The 23,633-nt window shown below is 37.8% G+C and overlaps 1 protein-coding gene across 1 annotated transcript; it reads right to left on the bottom strand.

The window, feature by feature from the left end:
* Window positions 1-1,165: 1,165 nt before the first annotated feature.
* Window positions 1,166-23,633, bottom strand: LOC115445088 (UDP-glucose:glycoprotein glucosyltransferase). The gene is made up of 28 exons (XM_030171175.2): window positions 23,048-23,633; window positions 22,591-22,844; window positions 22,038-22,217; window positions 21,279-21,469; window positions 19,942-20,146; window positions 19,513-19,726; window positions 17,033-17,253; window positions 16,488-16,694; window positions 16,103-16,282; window positions 14,881-15,089; window positions 14,436-14,551; window positions 14,157-14,305; window positions 13,808-13,993; window positions 13,221-13,399; window positions 11,797-11,879; window positions 11,489-11,649; window positions 11,005-11,144; window positions 10,568-10,777; window positions 10,119-10,343; window positions 9,576-9,749; window positions 8,643-8,820; window positions 7,793-7,975; window positions 7,507-7,610; window positions 7,125-7,291; window positions 6,689-6,810; window positions 2,922-3,062; window positions 2,650-2,698; window positions 1,166-2,378 (listed from the first exon to the last, which is right to left on the bottom strand). The coding sequence occupies exons 1-28, from the start codon at window positions 23,292-23,294 to the stop codon at window positions 2,347-2,349; spliced, it is 4,707 nt and encodes a 1,568-aa protein (XP_030027035.2). The 5' UTR covers window positions 23,295-23,633; the 3' UTR covers window positions 1,166-2,346.

Below are 23,633 nucleotides of genomic sequence, written 5' to 3'. Positions count from 1 at the left end.
GTACGTCACTCGGCACAGCGATTAGGTTTTTAGTCCATTGAAATGTTAAATTTTTTAGGCCTTACCTTGCGTTTTTTAGAGTACGCAATTTTATTTTTTTGAAGTGTAGGGGAGGTCAGTGTAAACCTAAAACCAAGTTTGTGGGGTCGCCAACCTTGTTCCATGGCCGCCATCTTGACAATAGGGGTTGAAATGGTTTTTACGATGTATCTCTTAAACTATTTATCTGACAAAAAAAATTATAAACATTTTTTGTTACAAATTAAATTCTCTACAACTTTGGTCTTGTAACTTTTTGTCGTAGAACTATAAATAAAAAAGTTATAAGCGAAAATGTTAAGAAATTCAATGTTAAGCAATGTCCATTGCAACGTGATCAGAACGTGTGTTTATAAGGTTCATAATACTTTTTTTGTACTGTCATTACGTACAACACAAACCCGCGGTTGTGGGCTTGTACGCGAATTACTTGGATCCTGAATCGCTTCGGCACAGATGAAGCAATTGTTCACAAAAACATTTTTTTACGAACTGTTTCGGAAGTTACTGTACATATTGCGTGTTATTGTTATTACGTGGACAATCGAACCGATAATGTTGTTCGTCGTTGCAGCAGCAGCTTCAGTAGTTTATCGCCAGTTTCAGAAGCTCCAGAGCCAGACTTTGATTATGTGAACAATTGCTTCATCTGTGCCGAAGCGATTCAGGATCCAAGTAATTCGCGTACAAGCCGACAACCGCGGGTTTGTGTTGTACGTAATGAGAGTACAAAAAGTATTATGAACTTTATAAACACACGTTCTGATCACGTTGCAATGGACATTGCTTAACATTGAATTTCTTAACATTTTCGCTTATAACTTTTTTATTTATAGTTCTACGGCAAAAGTTACTGGACCAAAGTTGTAGAGAATTTAATTTGCAACAAAAAATGTTTATAATTTTTTTTTGTCTGATAAATAGTTTAAGAGATACATCGTAAAACCATTTCAACCCCTATTTTCAAGATGGCGGCCATGGGACAAGGGTGGCGACCCCACAAACTTGGTTTTAGCTGACCCCCCTACACTTCAAAAAAATAAAATTGCGTCCTCTAAAAAACGCAACCCCAAATGTAACTTTTCAATGGACTATTTAGGAAACAGGATTTAATAACAACATAGTATTACTTTTACGGAATTTATTTACAGTTTGTATGAAATTGTTAGGCAAAACAAACTATTTTATACAGGTTATTTAATGATCACTATTTTTAGATCACACGGCGTATGTTATAAATAGAAATAGCACTAAAATCGACCTAAAAGATTTTGTATAAAGACGCAAGGCTATTTGTTGCACATTCTTACTGACATGACATACATAATCATGAACCAATTCTCCAATTCACTATTAACATATAGGAAAAAATCACAAAATGAAATAGGTAATTATAATTAACAAATTCAATAAAAAAATAAAACGATATGTCCGGAGACGCCAAGCATTCTAAAACAAAATCAAGCCATTATATCACATACAAAACGGTGAAAATCATATCACTTTTTCTTATAATGTAAATGCATAGAGAGACGTGCTGCAAATAGAGAAAAGTTCAGTGGGACTTTTTACAAAAGATTTATAGAATAATGGCACCGGCACATGTTGTAATAAACGATGTGTTACAATTAAGTCATCATAACATGTATAACCACCTTTATAATTGTGTAATTCAGTAATTTCCGGATTTCGATAATCAATAGGATTTCTGTGCCATCTAAGCCAGTCGTAATGTCATTGATCGCATTATTAAGCGTCGTGATTGGCTAGTTAATGTGACGTCATGCCGTGCGCCATATATTTACGAGTGTAATTCTGTGCGCGCGCAAACCTGTGTACGTATCCGAACTGATCTACTTTGTTAAGTCGAGCACTCAAGCAATGTGTAAATACCTCAGTGTTTAAGATACACATTACATCAGTTATTCCTAAATCAAAAATTTCATATAATTAATATGATATGCACAAAAACGAAAAAACATCTTCTGGCAACTACAGTCCAACTTATTTCTTCACTATTTATTCACTGATTTAAAACAAGATGTTAAGATACCAATCAAGCGTATCATTTGAATGTTATATTTTGCATCACATAATATTCAGTGGGCAAGAAAAAGTGAAATTAATAATTATACTATGCAAACGAAAATGTAGTGTTAATAAACTGCTAAAGTATAGTATCTATAGGTACACCATTGAGCTTAGTATGTAATCAATCACTGGTTCATTCACTCAACGTCGACACGCACACCAATCAACAAATTTGGAATTATTGTATAATATTAAACTATTGTTCACTTTAGTTCATCATAACTCAACATGTTTCTCATGGTGTTGTTCTGTAACAAAACAAAAAATTATAAATGGATAATCAAAAGTAATATTACTACAATGACATGACATCCTTCTATGTAAGGCTTCAGTAGAAAACTTAATTAAGACCAGTTTAAGCTCTCTTCAAAAAAATAAACATATGTGATGGGGTGTGATGAGGTTTGAGTCCATATCACTTTATAGGATGGAAAATAACCATTGCGAAAAGTGGATGCTGCTTCTTTGAGCCGGGAAGCGAAAGCGTAAGTATGTAAAAGGTATAATAGATAAACTTACTTTCTTGATTTGAAGTTGACGTAAGATCTTCCTGGTTAACTTCAACTTCCTGTAAACAGAAAATAATAAGATGATGAATGCAGTTGTTGAAAATAAACATTCACATTAATACAAATTGCTACGTAAAGAACCCGTATGGCCGGGTAAGATGCTTACTAGAACTTTGAAATTAATATAACAAACGTGTAATACGTTTTATTTTAAAAGAAATATTTATAGATTATAGTGTTTACACATAGACACAGTAACAAGGTAGTGGTACATAGCGTGACCTGGTCGTGGTCGGCGCCCTGGTACAGCCCGCGCCGCACCCGCGCCTGCAGCGCGCGCAGCTCGTCGTCGTACGCGCGCCACTCCGGCACGATGCGCATCGCCGCCGACAGCTTCGCCTCCTTCGTCATCGGGTTGTTGCACTACAACGACACCTCGTGCGTTACTACTCGCTGCCGTCGCTAACGTACCTCTTAGCGCGATACGTACACATAAAAAATGGCTTCCACTATATCGCGTTCCACTTGCCGTTGCAATTACGTGCGAAACTACGTACATAACGAAGGTAAATTGTACGTGAACTAAATAGGTTAGCCCTGCACGTGATTACGGATCACAATTCAGTTCGTCACCGCGTGGCAGTGCAAGCTCTTTAAGATATTATATGAGATATAGCATGCTTCCAGTTAAAACACATACGCCATATCAATAGCGCTCCTATAGCGTATAAAATAGATGTTATACAATAGTTTTGTTTTATTGCTTTAAATGACGAGACGAGCTTGCCGTTCGTCTGATGGTAAGCACTACGCCCGCCCATCAACAGTAGAAACAACATCCAACACCAAGGTGTTGGATGTTGTTTCTACTGTTGATGGGAATGATCAATTCAAGAATTACAAAGTAATATTTGGTATTCCACTGCGCTCGCCATCCTAAGACATGAAAAGTTAAGTCTTATTATGTCCAGTAGCTACAGTCTTATTATGTACACTGGCTACAAAATATTATAATGAACAAAATATCGCGTTAGATAAATCTAGTTTATAGTCCATGGCGCTTTAGCTCAATATAACTGTTGTAAACAACTCTTTCTACTCACTCGTAAATAACGACACAATGGTAGGTTTATTAAAAACCGCCCTGTGGAATGGGGGCGTTTGGAGAATTCCACCACGGTATCCCCTGCCTGTCGTAAGAGGCGACTAATAGGGGCCACGAAGGGGGTCATCGGCGGGCAGCAGGGGGCTGTCCGCCCTAGTGCATTTTTGCACATCTTTCGGTTGACTCCTGGGATGGACGGCAGTGTGCTGTTGGCCTCACACTGCCGTAGACGCCGAGGGCGTCCTTCGGTGCGCGGGGGCTTCAGAGCACCCCCCCCCCCCCCCATAGGAGTCGGGCCGCAAGGCGGCACCGCGCAGGGGCGGCTGCGGTCGCAGACTAGACACTTCAACGTCAGAGGAAGCCCGCAGCCGTCCCTAATGCGCCGAAGAGGGCCACCGCGGAGTTTTAGCTGGTAGGCCGTACATAGGTTAAGTTGTATATAGGGTTAGGGACTCGGCCCGGCGGTCGCCCGAAGGTCATCATCAAATCCGGGTGGCTTAACGCCGGTCCGTAAGGCACGGTTACCCCAGCATAACCGCTCAGTCGCCCCCCACGAAGGCTGGGCGGTAGTAATAAGGCACTTTCTCCGCGAAAACAAAAAAAAAAAAAAAAAAACCTAAATGTTTTGGATAATTGACTACTCGACAGTTTTCGTAAAAATGTATTAACAGATTATATTCTATCTATTGTCGAAAAACTATAACACATATAACAGAAAGAAAAAAAAAACACATTTCCTCTCAATGATTTGAAATGTCACGCGAAGTCAGTCACGGCTTGAGCCGTGACGTCATATTATTAAATGAACAAAACAAGTTACTACTAAAATCACACTAGAATCTGACGTAAAATGTATAATTTCACGCCACACGTGGCTAAATCATAGCATCGTACACGTGTCGGTTCTTATATTCAAGAGATGAAAATTGCAATTTTATTTTGAATTAAAATAAAATATTATCAATTAACATTAATGGAAAAAAAAATACCGTGTAATTGTTTTGGTATGAGCTTAACATGCAGCATAACAGTTGTAATAATAAAATATGAAATATAACTAGCTACATTATCCTATTTATATTTCATATTTTGTTATTACAACTGTCAAATAGCCAATTAAGGCAATCCATATCAGAATGAAACAAAAAAATATGTTATGCGGACTCTGAGATCAGATGAAATTTGTACATAAAAGATTTTAATAAACCAACTTACGGCTCAAGTGTAAAAACCTCAGAACAAGAACAAGCATAGAAGGAATCTAAATTACCCTCATATACTTATCCTATTTTTTCAAATAGGCCAAAACCGTTGAAAAGAACGAGACAAATATTATGTTGCTAAGGTCGGCTTGCGTACACTTTAAAATAATCAAATGGTTACCTTTGGTCATCTTTATGATGCCGAATTAAAAAGCAAATAAAATGTCAAATGTTCCAATTTGCCAATCTCAAAACAATGTCACAAACGCGCCCACACAATTTAGTTACGTTATACTTCAACGCGTGCTTTTCAAAAGTGGTTATATGTTGTGTAATATTTTTGTTGTTAATTTTAATAAATACACAGTGCTGTTTAAGTAAAATATAGCCCTAGGAACAAGCAATGGCTTGCGTTATTGTAGGGTGTAAATCTCACTCTTCTCGTAAAGAAAATGAAATTGAAATCATCAGCTTCAATCGGTGAGTAAACAAAAAACCTAATATATTCGCTTAAACCCTGTACATAAGTGCAAAAAGTGTTATTAATTATACTTTATTATGCTGTAGTCATATTATAATCTGCTGTTGGCCATTCGATCCAGTCATTATTATGTATTTTTCATTTTTACCAATTTACGTAGTTGTGTTCAATAGTGTTGTGCTGCATATTCTGTCGATAACATAGATGTTAGTATATTGTAGTTTACTATTTTGCATAATTTGCCTTTTGCTTTCAGTGTACGGTGGTGTAGTGGTAAAAGCCACTTGGAAACCGTGCGCGAAGGCTGGGGTCGAGGAAACTATCTGATTTTCATAGTGTGTTTCATACAATGTGTTTCATTGCAGATTCCCCACAGATGATGCTATGAGGCAAAAATGGATCGTTTCCATAGGTCGTCCCAATTGGCATTGAAAAAAACAGCACCGTGTTTGCTCTAAGCATTTCGACAAAGTTTTATTAACATTGAAATAAGTTATCAAACATATATGACATGAATGATACCGCTGTGTTTTAATTTTACTGTCCCATTTTAGTAGCTTCTGTCAATCACACCTCTTGGGTATCTTTTAATTGCTAAGAAAGTCAAAAAAGAACAGAAGGCATACTGGCTTTCTCCTAGACGAAATTCTGGCCGATTTCTTGTTTGTTACTTACAGCGGTTTCCATTGCTTCCGAAATTTCTAATATTTTCTTAATTTAATAATCTAAATGCTAAACCATTTTTGTGTGAATGACGTTTGGGAAGGCATGGAAACTGCTGTAAATAGCAAATGAAAATTGGATAAAATTTAGCTCGAAGAAAGCTGGTAGTTCTATAGTTTATTGTAAATTAACAGCTTCTTCACGAGTGCTTTTATATACCCAGACCTCATTTGGTACTTGAATACCAAATTAGGGTTTTGATATCTTTTTTTTAACCTTTATCTAAAATAGCATTTTGCAACGGTTTGTAGTTGACTGACCGAAAGTGTTTATTTTAGCAGGTCTGTGAATTTACCATAGCCGATAGACAAAGCATCTATCGATATCGGTAAGATGTCAGAAGGGATCGCAACACAATTAAATTTCTTGCTGTCAAAGACAGAGTACAGTCGAATGTCATAGTGTTACTTCTATGCTTGTTCTTGTTCTGAGGTAAAAACTGTCTCACTCTCAAATGAATGTCAGATTATTGTCAAAGAAGGTAAATATCGAAATCTAACTTAATACCAATAGTGGTATGTATGGACACACAACATACCAAATCAATAGTCTTAGCGTAACTCTTGGAGTTGTCGTCGCACCACGTCTCACACCACAACCATTCTTGAGGTAACGACTTGATTGCTACTTGATGAATCATATTATTCGGCAAGTCTTGGTCTGAAAATATATTATAGATTAATTCCTCCTTTAATATTTACGTTATCAATAAAACATTAGAAGGTATACTTATAACGAAATCTTTATTAATTATTAGCAGCAATAGACGATCAACATCCCTAATTGCAGATCAAAGGATAAAGCAAACAATGTAAGTCATTCAGAAAATAAGCATGTCAGACAAAGACCTTCACAGTCGATTCTAAGATAGCGGTTGAAAAAGTTTATTGTAATTGGCCGTTGATCAATAACTAGCTAACCTAAAACTTGGTTTATGAACTAGGCAAGCGCATAAAACAGCATGAGTCAATTACCGAGATTGGACAAGCTGTTGGGGTCCTGGCTGAGCGCTTGGTACTGTCCGCGCAGGCGGTCTCCGGCCGCGATGCGTCGGAACCGCTTCAGGTCTACAACGTACAGCGCGCTGATGTGGTAGCTCCGGCCCTGCAGGTGGTTGCGCCAGTAACCTTGCTTCCAGAACCTGTTCAATAAAAAAAGCTGATAATAATAATATAAATTAAAGGTAATTTGTATTTAATAATTATTAATAAAAAATAGAAATAGATAAACACAGCCTTTCAAAAACGACAATATTTACTAACTGCTTTAACACAGCCACATATTATAAAAATGTAATATATTGTTATGTTATTATAAAAACAATTAGGAGCATTTAGAAATTAATATTTTCCGAACCTGAAACCTTCCATTTCTTTCCTGCTGTCACAGAATGGTGTGTACCCGTAAGGCGCTCCTCCCAAGTCCAAATCGACTAACTCTTTTAAATCAGCTCGTACAATCTAGGAAAATAACAATGAGTTGACTCAAAAGTGTAATGCCTGCATAGGATTCTAAAATTGACCAATGAAGTATATAGGTATCAATTTACTAGAAAGGGGAATGACGGAGAGTATTTATGTTTATATATCAAGTAAGATGCAACTGTAGATTCGAGTGATATACTTAACAAGATGCCACCAACCTGATCGGCGTCGACGAATATGATTTTCTTGACTTGCAGCGGGAACAGCACGTCCAGGAAGAGTATCTTGTAACCCCAGATGGTGCGCTGGCGGTCGCGCTGCCGCTGCAGCCAGCGCGGCCACTGGTACTGCACCAGCTCGTACTCGAACCCGTACTCTTGCGCCATGTACGGTAGGATGTCCTGCTCGGACATACATTTAATATATTCGACACTAATTTACATTATTCATGTATTATGTCTAGTTCTAAGCGTAGATATATTCACAAAGTTAATTCTTCTTTATATTCTTAATCCTCTTGCTAAATCTTTCCAAAGGAATTCAAAATAGGGTACCGGACTCATTTTTGTTCTTTACTATTATCAAATATTTACATAATATAAAATATAACACAGAAGGAATTATTAAAATCCGGAAAAAAATCAACAAGTTATAAGTCTTTGAATTTCGGTGGAAGGGGTAATTAACAAGAAACAGAAAAGAGACGAAATATCCACATGTGACGTCATCGGGAATTACGACGCGTGCGAAAAAAGAGATGAAGCGATATCCCCACATCGCGCCCACTTCTGCACGTTACAATATTTTAAATATAAATTACTCGCTCATTTTTTAACCAATTGTGATGCAGTTTTCGCAGGAGTGCTTCTTTTTCGTATTATTAACCATTACATATAGAATAATGTACAAAATCAAGCATAGGCCGGTCCCCTATTAAATTAGGTATTGGATAGGGGTACATATTTAAACCCTAGGCATATTTAAATTGTGTGATTTAATATTTTTGCATAATAAAAATATTTTCGTAATATAATAAGTAATTAATATGAAAATATGTGAACACATTACCTTCAGCGATGGACTGAGATAATTTTTAAGGAACCAGAACTTGACCGGCGACTTGGTGTGTTTGAGCACCGACAACATCATGATCCGGAGGAAGCGCTCGTAGAGATGTCCCGACGCAACCGAGAACACGTTGATTGTCTCGTCCGAGGTTTCTTGTTCCTCGCCGCCGCCGAATGAGCTAAAAATAACATCACATACTGTCACATACGCTTGTGGCCCTGAAAGGCGGATGTTGGTGCCGTCTCCACGAGTAGCACTATAAACTGTATCAATTAATCTATAATATATTTTCGGTCTCCAATCTATAGAAATACTTGCTTTTGCTCGAGCCGCATGAAAAAGCTTTTCTGTAATAACAGTCCCGCTATATTTTCCTCAGAAAGTAAACTATAAATGTTTCCAGGGTCTCAAACTATCTCCATAACAATTTGCATCGCAATCCGTTGGGTAGTTTTTGAGTTTATCGCGTTCAGACGGGCGGGCAAATGCGGCCGGGGGCTTTGCTTTATAATATGTTTATTTTTTAGAATGTTTTAAGGGGAACAATTCCGTCATACATATTTTTTACGTAACTTTAACCGTTTGCGTAGCACACGCGACGGAAGTCTCAAAAGGATTAATTTTGTCCCCGATTTTGCAACAATTTTCGTTGATGCTCAGCTCCTATTGGTCATAGAGTGAAATTATATATAGCTAAAGCCTTCATCGATAAATGAGCTATTCAACAGTAAAATATTTTTTCAACTCTAAGCAGTTATTTTTGTGATTAGCGCGTTCAAACGAATAAACAAACTTGACAGCTTTATATAATAGTATAGAAGTATAGATAGATAATACGCGCCTTTGTGTATAAATTTTATTGTACGCATTATTCCAGTGGATCTAAAAAGCCGAAAGATCGAATCGATATTATCTTGTATCGTTGACACTCACCTAGCGATAGAGTTCCAAATGCCGCCGGAGTTCTTTTCGTCGTTTTCAACTAACAGGTCGAGGTGTTGTTTGTCAGCTTTCTTGTTCACTCGCAGTTTGATCACGTGGCTGCGGAACGAGCTCATCAGCACTTGGATATCCTCACTGCCGGCCGGAGTATCTGTATTTTCGTGACTGTAAAAAAAGTAGTTTTGTAATCTACAACATCAAAATATATCACAATATCTGTACAAGGTGCGCCCGCGGTCCATAACAAGGGAAAGAAGTGTGTAATGGGATGTGATAAAATAGCATAAAATGTTTTAAGCTTTTTGTAATTGATTGATTAATCGTTATCAAGATTGGCTTATTAATGTGACTACATTATACCATGAGTCAAAACAATCTTTTATCTTCAAATCATCACTCATTTTTTAACGCCTTTCGGCACTTTCGCGTCTTCAACAAATTAGACCGAACGCAAACAATAAGCAGTTCAAAACTCATGAAATTATTGTTCTTTTAGCACAACCTTGCTCTATAATAATTCCTCTCAGTACTTACCCCACAATCTCATATATTTCTTCAGATCGTCCCGGTCTAAGACGCAAAATCCAAGCGCCAGGGTTAGCCTTGAGTTGGAAGTAGCCGAGATTGGCCATTACGATGGTGTCCATCCGCTCCGGTTTTTCCCTGGTGCCTAGTATGAGTTGCAAGCCGCGTGGCGGAGTGCCCAGAGTGGTATCCCAGGCGTGTCCTTCCAGCAACAAGTACTCCAGCTCAAACTCACTTTAAAAAATAATTATAATCTTTTCAATTTCAATATGAAGTCCTATTGAAGAGGGTTACGCGGAGCAAAAGATATATATAATTAAAGGCTTAAAATAATTATAATTTTGTTTTACCGAAATTATGGTACTACCGAAAGAATTTCATCGCTTTTATACAACAGCAAAGAGAGAAAGAGGGAATCAAAAACGAGGCTAGAGATAGAGCCGCCATAAAGAAAATACCTGTGCACGAGGGTGTCCACGTCGGCGAGTCGGATGTTGTCGAGGTCGTATACAGAGCGCACGCACTCGACAAGCCAGTTGGACGGCGTGCGCAGCTCCATTGACAGCAGCGGTGCGTGCGGCAGCCGAGAGAATCGCGCCAGCGCGCCACCGCTCAGTGACCCGCTGCTCGAGAACTGCAGCTCCGGCTCCAGCACGAACCGGTAGAAACTGCCATAGACAAGTATACCTTGTTAGCCACAATCCACTCATATAATTACTTATTTTTGTAGTCTCCTGCAAACTGCCGTTTTCCAATGCAAGTAAAATACACTAAAGGATCCTAATGGAAATGTCTACAGCCTTCATTAGTATGAAATGACTCATAATTAATACCTATTTGAATTTAGAACAGATATCGTAAGAGCACGAATGTGAATCGACTGCTAAGCACTAACCTCTTCAGCGGCATATCTGAGTTCTTATCCTGGGGGTTGAGGAACAGCTTGATGCGGCAGTTGACGACGCGCCGCAGCACCAGCAGCACGGGCGCGAGGCGCTGCGCCGCGCTCGACGCGGGGTCCAACACTGCTACGATCTAACCACAAACACAGTTGTCAAAGACCACCTTACACATCCCTTTCTTATATATAAATAAGACTAGTAGATATGCAACAACTGAATTCATATTTTTACGACCATATATACTGACGATAGCTGTAATTAATGCATTAACTAATACGGTTTGTGTAACTCTTAATTAAATAATTACATTTTGTGTTATAAAAAATGTATTGAAAACTTTTAACATGAATTTATCACAATGATACAATGATACGGATATTATAACACTTCGCGATTAATTTATCACTTAATTGTTTAAATAAACATGATTTAAACATCTCACGAAAATCAGAAGTTAAAGCAGAGTATGGTGAGTACCTCTACAGCGGCTTCGTCGGGATAGAGGGGCGGCAGGTCGACGAGCGAGTGTTGCGTGCGCAGGCCGGCGGGCAGCGCCGTGCGCGTGCGCGGACTGCGCCCCGCCAGCACCGACACCAGCTGCAGCCGCACATCGCGAGATATCGACAACGTCTCCTCTTCTGTAACAACACACACCACACGCTTCAAACATAACCAAGACATAATGTTATGTACTTCATACAATTCTTATTTTTTTAAGATTTATAGTTTTTAATAATAACACTTTAACCCATTAAAAATATATAAAATGACACATCATGCCTTACCATCATCGTCAAGAACATCATTTTTAGTCTTTTTTTTGTCCAGTACTTCAGAGAGTTTGTCACCATACATCTGGTTGCTGAACCTAAAACAACATCATTTACCTATTTATCTATTTTACCTTGCAATCGTTGCTTATCTTAGGCACGAGAGACCAAGCTTACTATTATGTTAAATTGGTTTTACTGCTACAAACCTACAACTAACGATCTGACCTCGCATTAAAATATCAAGTTATAAAATTCAAATACAAAACAATTTACTGTTTTCTGTAATAAAAAAATACAAAGGTATGTATTTGATTGCTTAAATATTTAAATATTAAAACACAATTCAGTATGTAGTTTTTAACACTTTTGTTAAATAAAAAATTCTTAATTTAAGCCATATCAGGGATGGATGAAGTAGTGTTGTAAAATCATGCAATATTAGGTTTAAAATATTACTTTTAACTTTACTCATAATTTTATCTTCAGTAGAAACCAATAAACAGATTTGAATGAAATTTGGTACATGGATGGATCATGTCGTGGATTAACATACAACAGTCTACTTTTATTTCCATAACTAGCTTTTGCCCGCGGCTCCGCCCGCGTTATAAAGTTTTTCGGGCTAAAGTTTTCCGTTATAAAAGTCGCGCTATATATTTTCCCGGGAGCCTATGTTCTTCCCAGGGTCTCAAACTGTCTCCATACCAAATTTTATCCTAATACGTTGGGTAGTTTTTGAGTTTAACACGTTCGCGCAGACCGATGCAGCGGGGGACTTTGTTTTATAATATGTTTTTGTAGAACTTTTTAAGAGGAACAATCCCGTCATACATCATTGTTGCATAACTTTAACCGTTTACGCAGCGCACGCAAGAGAAGCTCTCAAAACAAATAAATTTTCCCCGTTTTTGCAACATGTTTCATTACTGCTCCGCTCCTATTGGTCATAGCGTGACGATATATAACCTATAGCACTCCAGGAACAAAGGGCTATCCAACACAAAAATATTTTTTCAGTTTGAGCCGGTAATTCTTGAGATTAGCCATTACTGCTCCGCTCCTATTGGGTATAGCGTGATGATATATAGCCTATAGCACTCCACGAACAAAGGGCTATCCAACGCAAAAATAATTTTTCTGTTTGGACCGGTAGTTCCTGAGATTAGCGCGTTCAAGCAAACAAACAAACAAACTCTTCAGCTTTATATAATAGTAGTATAGATTTACTCCAATGGGTGATATTAAAATTTTAAAGTCTAATTGCTCAAATAGTGGCGCTGGCGTATAGATGACGCTATGGATCGCTACAATAATTTAGGGATTTTTGTAGCGGGACTATTCACGCGGGGGAAGCCTATAGTGACCAAGTTTAAAATAGTAAAAAATTATAGGTCGGTAAAGTGTATGTGTATATGTGTGAGTGTGTGCGTACGTACCGCTCGAGCAGCATGAAGTCGTCGACAGTGAAGGGTTCGTCCTTGGGCAGCGGCGCGAGCAGACGCGCGTTGTGCACGAGCGCGCGCTGCGCCGGCCGCACGCGCAGGCCGCGCGCGCACACCGCGAGCGCCGCGCGCACCACGCGCGCCGCGCGCTCCAGCGACCCCACCAGCTCCGGCTGCCGACACGCACCGCCACCATACAACAACAATCACTTACATCTTTGCCATTCGTTACTATATTCATTTTGTGTCCAATATTTACACATTATTGTGAACCATATATACACAAGTTCACTAGCTGTGACCTCCATGGGCGTAGCTAAGAGATGGAACAAAGATGGGAGTAGCCCTTGCCTTGCGCTTACAGGACCTCGTATGGTGTAGGCCTTTCGTTGAATTCGGCAAGCTTTTTTTGCTCCCACCTAAGGAAAATCCGTAGCCACGCCGATACTGTCCTGTTTTCTTTCTATTGAGTTAGTCATAGTAGTTAATAATATCCAACATCGTCCCACAGCTAAAATCTTACTAATATAATTTATCAATAATTATAAATGCGAATGTTTGTAAAGCCACGAAACTCTCACCAATATATCGCAGTCCTGTCTCTCGTGGCATCCTTCGTCCTCCAGCAGGCGTGCGACGTATTTAGTAGCTTCAGCGGGCTGAAGCGTCATAAGCGCCGCAACCACTACTTTGTTCAGCGACTGGTCTACACCGGCAGTGGTGTTCACATTCGGAATGAAAGTCACACGAATTCCACCCGATTCCCTCTGTTAACATTTATTATATGTAATTGTAAATTATTTATCATACAATTGATGACATGAAAGATATTTTCTTGCCATTATTTTTTATAATGTGTACTCTATCCAATAACTGTACATTACGCGAAACAATAATCAAATACATATCATGACATCACTTTCCACTTACCATAAAAGTAATGGCGTTCCTCAACAGTTCCCTCGACTCTTTGTCGTTCAAGTCTCCGACCACCCATACAGTTTGTGTGATCTGCTCAGCTTTGTTGGTTTTTGTGAAATATTTTAGAATGGGTAAAACTGTAGCTAGAATATCACGACCTGTAAAACGAACTTTCTTTAAATTTCATATAGTTAATACAAATTATGAATCCTTTTCATCATTAGGATAGGCAGGGAGTGCCAATGGATTTCCATTTTCAATAATGTTATGGTACAAAGCACAATATACCTGTTAAATGCGCAAGTTTGTGTATTTTGTCGTCCGAGAAAATATCAGGTGATGAAGGAACACCAGTCAGGTCCAAATATTGCGACGGTTCTGTGCCGAGCACGCGACGGTTCAGCCTGACGGATAGAATAAAATAACAACTCTTAGAAATTGTAATACAATATTATGTTATAAACTAAAAAAGATTCAACGTATTATATTCTCAAAAGGTACTACTAGTCATTTCACAAAAAAAAAATCTGTGTAGATTTCAATCGCAAATTTCTATTTTAATTAGCTATTACATTACTACTCTATTATTTTCTATTAAATATCGGCGCGGTGGATATCAAACCGATCAATTGAGTGTACCCAGGACCCTTGCTTATATCTATATCTTTAATCGTTAACGCGCTGTACACAAGTGGCGGGACTAAGCGTCTGACGCGATATGCGACATGCGTACCTGGGCATGATGTGCGGCTGCTTCATGAGGTAGGCGACGGCGTCGTCCGCGTCGACGAGCTCCCCGCGGAACACGGCGCGCTGCAGCCGGCCCGTGTGGCGCGACAGCGCGCTCACCAGCGCCTCCTCCAGCGCCTCCACCGACCACGCCGGCGCCGCGCCGCCCGCCGACACGCCCTCGTCAGACAGCGGCACGCCGTTTACCAACACCTGCGACGAACAACATCACTACTGCACCCGCACACTATACATTGCTGCTCGACATTATACTTCACTTTACTTCGTAATAAATGCAATCAATACACTTAAATAACGCGCAGCTGGCTGAGAGGCTACAGCAACGACACTTCATTCCATTGTGTGACTGCAGCTGCTAGTTGAAATATGTCCAAAAACTGTTTTTTATTCGACAAAAATGTTAATCATCATAATTTATATATATTAGGTAGAACTCTTAAAAACGAGCTTATTGAAATTGAACATTTAATTTTAAAGAGCTCCATATTTGATTTCTTTTTTACTTAAAAATTACACTTAAATTAATGAATGCTTCAAAATAAAAATGTTGCTACACTGGAATGCACCCCCAACATAAGTAAAATTTAGAAAAGAATGTTTATTTATCTCTAATAATAACTGCGAATGACATGATTTTTTGTATTTAAGTTTCCCTTCATATCCGCGTATGACAATAACTAACAGCTACTTAAGTTAAAAAATAAACAAAATTCTAAGTATTTAAGTTACCCTTTCTGCCTCTTTTAATAAGTTAATTAATTTATTTTTATTTATTACTTTATTAATACAATTCTTTCTTATTTTTCTTATAAAGGGAGGGGCCTAAAATTATTCTTTTAATGATTCCAAGATCTACATTTTTCCCATCTTATTATCCAATATGTTTGAGGTTGGTTGGAATTTAAGAACCAGCGCCCATGCAACAAGCGGACATGTAAAAAATAGGCGTCACAGTTTGAGTTCAATTTTATTGGCCCACCAGACCATGGTACAAGCCGCTTGTGAAAACTAACGATGTTCTTATGCTTCATATGTAAAATATTATGGCAATACTATCTACCCACCATCAAACGATAACTAAGGGTGAAGACTAAACCACCCAATGTAATAAAGTGATAATAATTCAAATTAAAAAAACTTTCTGCAATATAGTTCCTATAGTGAATTTCTTTCTGAAATAAAATTCTAATATTTTAATAATTCACCTGTGGATAAACATCTGATCCAATCTTAGACACGAACTCCTCGGCCAGTTGCCTTCCAAAGTTGTATTCGGAGTCTTCGGAAACGATGTCATCTACATTCGAATTACTGCTGACGTACTTTTTCAAATACTTCTTCACAATGTCCACAGACAGTATTTCATCTTGAGGTGGGTTCAACAACTGTGAAGTACATTTTACCATGATAGAATGTTGCAATCCATTTAAAAAAAATATTGTGTATCATTTATAAAAGATTTGTATAGATTCTTAGGAATAAAGTAACATTATAAGTATCCTAATTTATTAAAAATATTTTTTATGATAAAGTATTCTGAGAAAACCAATAACGTAGCATAACGTTACAAACATACAGTACAACAAATACCTGAGCGAGAAAATAATAAGCCTCCTTGTTCGAGTTCTTCTCCTGCGCGATGTAGTTGAAGGCGGAGCGCACGGCGGCGTCGAGCGCGCGGCGGCGGCTCGGCGCCAGCACCAGCCCCACGCGCACCGGCGTCGCGTGCTTCAGCAGCGTCTCGCCCAGCCGCAGCGGCGCGCCCGACTGCGCGCACGTCGGGTCCACCACGATCACCTGCAACCACTCCTCTGTTACACCGGCTCACAGCTGTACCTTTCCCTGCGGCCCTTGAGCAACCAGGTATATTGCCTCACTGTAACTGTGTATGGAGTGCGCGATACGACTACCGCTCAGAGAACTTAGGCTCGAATAAAAGGTCGGACAATGTGATATTAGGTTGTTTTGCTCAATATAAACCTAGAGTCGAGAATTTGTGCCTAATATGACTTAAGGCCCAGTCTGATCATGAGACGGAACATACGTGGGAAAAAGTGGGTGTTGCGTCTACGCCTACCGCTGCAGGGATAAAGGGCTCGAAAATGTTTTGTATGTATATTTTAGACTACACTCACGTAGTTATAAATATTCCTCTTTAAATTCCTCAGCATGCCAGGGTAGGTGGGCCGCAGCAGTTCCATAAAGGAGGCGGGCCACCGTCGGTACCGCTCGTCAGTCTCCAAGTCGTTGAGCCACGTGATCGACGTGTCGCGGATGTCCAACCCATACTCCTCTTTGGAAAACGTCTCTCCCAGTTCAAGGGCCATCAGTGTATTGATCAACTTCTTTGACAGTCCTGACAAAATACAACGAATTTTACACCTGCGTTTTTCTAAATTAAATATTTTGTACAATATTTTTTTTTCTCAGATAGGTCCCTTATAATTTACCCAGGAGATTAACCAGTTTAAGCCTTTCCTGGTATAAAAGTTCCTAAATTATTATACAATACTAATGCCATCTATTTAAAAAGTACATTTCTTGCCATGGGTGCAAATTACAGACATAACATAGTAGGTTATATGATAATACATAACATAATCTACCCGTGTGCAAAATTTAATCCAAATTCCTCAAGTTCTTTCTGCCTTTACTTCAAACGGACATACCAATACTTTCACACCCTTTGGCATAAATAATATTAGGAAGATAAGAAGTGATATATTTAGGATTTCGACGTATAATAACAATAATCTATACTCTATACTATTATAAAAAGCTGAATTTTTTTTTCGTTTGTTAGTTTGAGCGCGGTAATAATCAAGAACCATCGGTTCGAATTGAAAATCCTTTTAGTGTTCCGGTTATCCCATTTAACAAAGATATATTACAAGATATATAGACTATATAACATCACGCTATGACCAAAGGAGCGAAGTATTAATGAAAACGGTTGCAAGACCGAAAAAAAAAACATTCATTTTGTGAGCTTCCGCTGCGTGCGTTGCGTAAACAATTAAAGATTGTAACTATCATGATTGACGAAATTGTTTATTTTAAAAAGTTTAAATAAACATATTTCACAACAATAGGGGACCGGCCTATGCTTGATTTTGTCCATTATTCCATATATAATGGTTAATAATATGAAAAAGAAGTACTCCTGCGAAAACTGCATAAAAATTGTCGCTACATCTCTTTCTTTCGCACGCGTCGTAAGTCCCGATGACGTCACATGTGGATATTTCGTCTCTTTTCTGTTTCTTGTTAATTACCCCTTCCACCGAAATTCAAAGACCTATAACTTGTTGATTTTTTACCGGATTTTAAAAATTCCTTCTGTGTTATAATTTATATAAAGTAAATATTTGATAAAAGTAAAGAACAAAAATGAGTCCGGTACCCTATTTCCTTCGTCGCATCTATCTACCTGTCTGAACGGGATAAGCTCAAAAAATTTCGTATGGAAATAGTTTCAGATCCAGAAAAAGCCTACTTTGTTTCTCGGGAAAATATATAGTGGGACTTTTAGCCCGGAAGACTCTTTCAAGCAGGCAAAGCTGTGACCAAAGACTACTAATTTATAATATTAAAAAGTAAAAACCTTATTTTAGATCGAAATGTTACAAGTTACGACCTCATTCGTTTCAATCATGTTATGTTACTGACATGCTACATTGAGAAGTACAATAATCATTACAACCAGCTGCTAACACACAGCTATGTAAACAACAAAAAGAATTTTTCAGTTTGGACCGGTAGTTCCTGAGATTAGCGCGTTCAAACAAACAAACAAACAAACTCTTCAGCTTTATATAATAGTATAGAAGTATAGATAAATGCTGAGTTTCCCATTGTCGATGCAATGCGAAACCGATTTTAAAATCTCAAGTATAAATAATCGCGTTAATCATCAATTGCCAGTTAATTGGATCGGACTTTCATCGGGTCGCGATACTCTTGTAATATTTCTTAAAATTAAACAGTGTTTTATTTTATACTTTTTGTTTTTTATTAAGCCACACCTGACCCGCCCGTAACAGTTCCATACAAACATGTGGGTAAGCTTATAAGTTCGAACTCGACAAACATAACATTACCGTTAAAATTCAACTATTTTCCGGATTTTATCGCGGGTTTTATAATTTTTGCGGACTTTGCAGCCTTCGTGGTGCGAAGTGCGAACTTAAATTTTAAAGCAATTTGGATTTTGCGCCTTACCCATCACTAGCAAACATAACTTTTCTGAACCATCGGAGTTTGCACACGCAGAGACAGTAAATCCCTCTTTGCTTGCTGCTAGTGGCAAACCACTACAGACATATTTTCATTTGAATATATACTAGGATTTATCTGGCATAAATAAAATAAAATAAACGCAAATTCGTCTGCCTTAAAATGTTTTGCGGTTCACAATATTAAGAAGATATGCATATACTAAAACGACGTTACCAAAGGGATTACGAATCATAATAATATTAATCTTAATAAAATTTATGCAAACCCGCCTCAAGTTGCAGGCACGGACGTAGATGGTGTATTATGCGGGTTTCGTATTAAGCGGGTTTTACTGTAATTTGTTTAATGCATTAGCATAGTACATGTATTGTCTTACCCATAGCATGCAGCGTGTTGATAGGCCCGACGTCGTCGCGCAGCGCGGCGAGCAGCGCCAGCACATCCACCTCCTCTGCGTCGTGCTGCGCGCCCGACACCAGCAGCAGCGGCTCGGCGGCGCGCAGGCCCAGCGCAGACGACCACACGTCCTGGTTGTGCAGTACCTCGTCGCGGAATGCGCGCGGCACGTTCACATGAATCAGGGATTTTGTCTATAGATGAGAAAATAGAACAATTCTTTAGTCTGTTAAATTTGCACTTTGGTATTCGTAGTGAAAATTCTATTAATTATTACTAGAGCTTTCATAGTCGTTTACACTTATGAGTTAAGGTAAAAAAAAAAAAATATCCGACATAATCAATTTAAATGTAAAATTATAATTCTTTAATAAGTACATAGAAACATATTCTTTCATGCAAGGCTCACCTGCATGGGAAAGTTCTGTGCGATCGAAGTAAGTACTCTGAGCGCCTCGTCGCCGCCCGCGTCGTTCGCGTCCACTACGGCGGCGGCGGCCTGCATGCTAAGGGCCTGCATCTGCCACACTTTTAGTGGCGCCAATTCTTCGCTAGACTCGGATAAGTGAAGTCTGAATCGCTCTAGAGGAGTTCGAAGAGCAGGGAACAGGTTCCTAGCCACAAGAGGTTTTATTTACTACACTAATTAAATGATAATAGTTACTAAAACTATTATTAATTAATTAATTTTGTACAATATACCTATGTTTCTAAATATCATAGATTGTAGATTTTCCATGTCTGTATTCTGTATAAATGTTATTGGAAAAACAAAACTGAAGACGCGAGTTATAAGGTAACTGATTATAAAACAACTATTAAAAATGTTGTCTAAATATGTGCTCAAATATTCATTGGCGTATCACAAAATCTTTTGTTTGAGTCAAAATCTAAGAACTGAACAATATTGAGCTTTATTTTATGTAGTATATACTTGTCTAGGGTGTCGGGAACAGATGGACACACCGCGGAAAGGAGCCACACATGTCGCAGGTGTTTTGTATCCCCGGGAGGCGTATCGGTAGTAGGAAAACAGTCTGTGATAAAGGTAAGTACATAGACAGGATTTTTTCGTAAAAAAGAAATATTAGTTTAATCCGTTTAGTACGACTTCGCGTATAACAACCAACCGTTTTAACGATGTAATTATAGGCTTAATGTGTTTCGTTTTAATACTGAGCCACTATGAAAGAACAGCGGTTTATTACGATTCCGCTTATAATGATCAACTGCTTTTAACGCCGTAATTCCACATATAATTGTCTGGCTATAACGACGTGCGTTGACGTGTTTACAAACAAAACGAATTAAATAGTAACAGAAGCTATCTCCGTCCCGTGCACCCCCTTTGCGAATGCATCGCGGACTGATGAGACTGTTTATTTAGCGACTGTTCCTAATTTTCATTTTTATTAGTACACAGGAGTACCATGTATGCTTATGTAAAATAAATAAATATTTTTACATATTTCAATGATTCTTTGTGTTTGCTAGTCACCTTAATATGTATTAATAAATACAAACATTAAGTATTTTGATTATAAATTATAAAAATGTATTGTATGTTTAGTACAACTTCTGGTTATTATTATGTAATATCACCAATCCCTTGGCCTTCGTTACAACTGGATTCTACTATACTAAATTATATCAGCACTTGGAACATTAATTAACAATGCAATAGTTTTATAGAAACAATATTATGTCAAGGAACATAACATGAATGAAAATAGAAATTACCCTTACTTTAATTTACCAAAATTAAACCCATCTATCTGGTTCTGCGGGTCATTTTCATCCTCTTCCTCAGATTGTGTAGGTGCATCCCCATCATCAGACTCTTTGGGTGTGGAATCATCCTGGCTTTTGTATTCTGTACTTTTCAGTTGCAACTCAACACCATATCCAGACAGTCGCAGCTTAGGCCTTCCTCGTGGCTAAACCAACAGTTTGTTTTATGATAATCAATATAAAATCATATAAAATAATAGTACATTAAATAATAATGCATCATGCTCTACTTGTAGAAAATCTACAATACAATAGGGGACCGGCCTATGCTTGATTTTGTACATTATACTATATGTAATGGATAATAATACGAAAAAGAAACACTTCTGCGAAAACAGCATAAAAATTCGTTAAAAAATGAGCGAGTAATTCATATTTAAAATATTGTAATGTGCAGAAGTAGGTGGGATGTGGGGATATCGCTTCATCTCTTTCTTTCGCACACGTCGTAATTCCCTATGACGTCACATGTGGATATTTTATCTCTTTTCTGTTTCTTGTTAGTTACCCCTTCCGCCGAAATTCAAAGACTTATAACTTGTTGATTGTTTCACCAGATTTTAATAATTTCTTCTGTGTTATAATTTATATTATGTAAATATTTTATAATTGTTAAGAACAAAAATGAGTCCGGTACCCTATTAAGTTAGTTCAATTGGATATGGATGGATAAACACAACACAAATTATAAAGCAATCAGTTAATAATACTAACCTTCACACTCCATCTCACAACATAATTAATAGCTCCCTTGTCTGCATATGCTGCTAATATTTTGTGTTTTGTAGTAAAATCTTTCATACCAAGTTCTCCATACAAGATAGCTGTGAGACTCTTGTTGTCACTAGTTGGATATGAATGGTCCAAAAGATATGTCTCCAGTTTGTGTTCTTCCTAAAAGACAATTATAAAAATATCATCCATGCATTCACAGAATATTCTTTTTTGCTAGGCAAGTGCATCCTGTCATATTATTTGAGGGTTTGGCCATTGTTTTTTTTACTGTTTGGATTCTATGAAAAACAAATTACCAAAAGTAATTATGATATCAAGAATCAAGAATACAAAAGAAATTCAACCTTAGTTAAAGCTATAAACTCTACTACTGTACATTTTTTTTTCTATACATTTGATTATCCTAACATAATATTTTTGATTATCCAAATGTCTTACAACAATGAATTTGGTTAATTGAGTCTCCACTTTATAAAGATTAAATTTGAAATATTTATGAAAAGAGTACACTTCTTGGTACATTTATACTCACAGCATCATACTGGTTGTATAATTTCAATAAATCCTTCAATGCATCATTATCACAAACTTTTCTAGAGGCAATTGCCACAAAGGAGTCACACTGTACATCCTTTGCCCCATTTTGTGTGGCTATTTGATCAAACATGCGTACAGTTGGTGATGTGGTGTGCATGGATAGGGACAGCTTGGCCATGCGGAGCTGTGCCGGTGCAAGCAATGTACTTGCCACACCAATACATGCATCATACACCTCCTTATCAGTCTCTGAAAATAATTGATATATATACACTTTTTCACTCATGTAGTAAAGTAAACTACAAATATAATTTCAATGTAGGTATCTTACATGAATAACCACACAATTTACAACCAGTGTAAATAGGCCCAATGTTTGCAAACTGTCTACCAGACATCACAGAAATCTCTCTAATATATGTAGATTAATAATATAAATGCTGTATACTTACCCAAACCGTCTAGACTAGATTTGAGTGAATTTATTCCATCCACAAACGACCAGAACAAATCTGTACTTTCAGCGGCGAGGTATTCAGCCAATTCTAACACGATAGGAGTAGCTTCCCATTTGGCGCTAACGAAACTGGTCACAGACTTAGACTTTTTCTCATAGCTTTTAGTAATATCTGAACTAGAAACTGATATGAAACAATGAGCTAAAAGAACTACAGGAACCAAGAAACCGGTGACTTTCATTTTCTACCAATAACCAGTCTTCGGCGTAAACTTAATTAATTTTAATAAACACAATTGCCACATTTACATAAATTGATGTAAATGTGGACATACTTTTCTTAGAATTTTAATTAAATTACAAATGTGCTATGTGAATATCTATAATCCTAAAAACTCATATTTTTATGATAAAACACAACCACCAATGACAGCTTAACACGGCGTATTTGACAGAAGTTTTTGTTTGCTGACATAATACACATACAGAATAGCTATACCATTGGCTAAATTTTAGTATATTCGGGACATGGACCAATAAAATTGACTGGATCCGTTTGCAACGTATGCGTTTCTTTGACG

Source organism: Manduca sexta, chromosome 28 (genome assembly GCF_014839805.1).
Source record: "Manduca sexta isolate Smith_Timp_Sample1 chromosome 28, JHU_Msex_v1.0, whole genome shotgun sequence".
Taxonomy (NCBI): Eukaryota; Metazoa; Arthropoda; class Insecta; order Lepidoptera; family Sphingidae; genus Manduca; species Manduca sexta.
The sequence above is the reverse complement of the archived record's forward strand: the minus strand, read 5'-3'. Positions and strand labels throughout refer to the sequence as shown.

Bases quoted from the DNA above. Each gene is read 5' to 3' on its own strand.
- LOC115445088 (XM_030171175.2), bottom strand. From the start codon at position 23,294: ATGAAAGTCACCGGTTTCTTGGTTCCTGTAGTTCTTTTAGCTCATTGT. The intron at 22,218-22,590 runs GTGAGTATAAAT...ATTGTCTTTTAG, and splicing joins TATACAACCAGTATGATGCT to GAAGAACACAAACTGGAGAC. The intron at 20,147-21,278 runs GTAAGGGTAATT...TCTTGTGGCTAG, and splicing joins TTTAATTTTGGTAAATTAAA to GAACCTGTTCCCTGCTCTTC.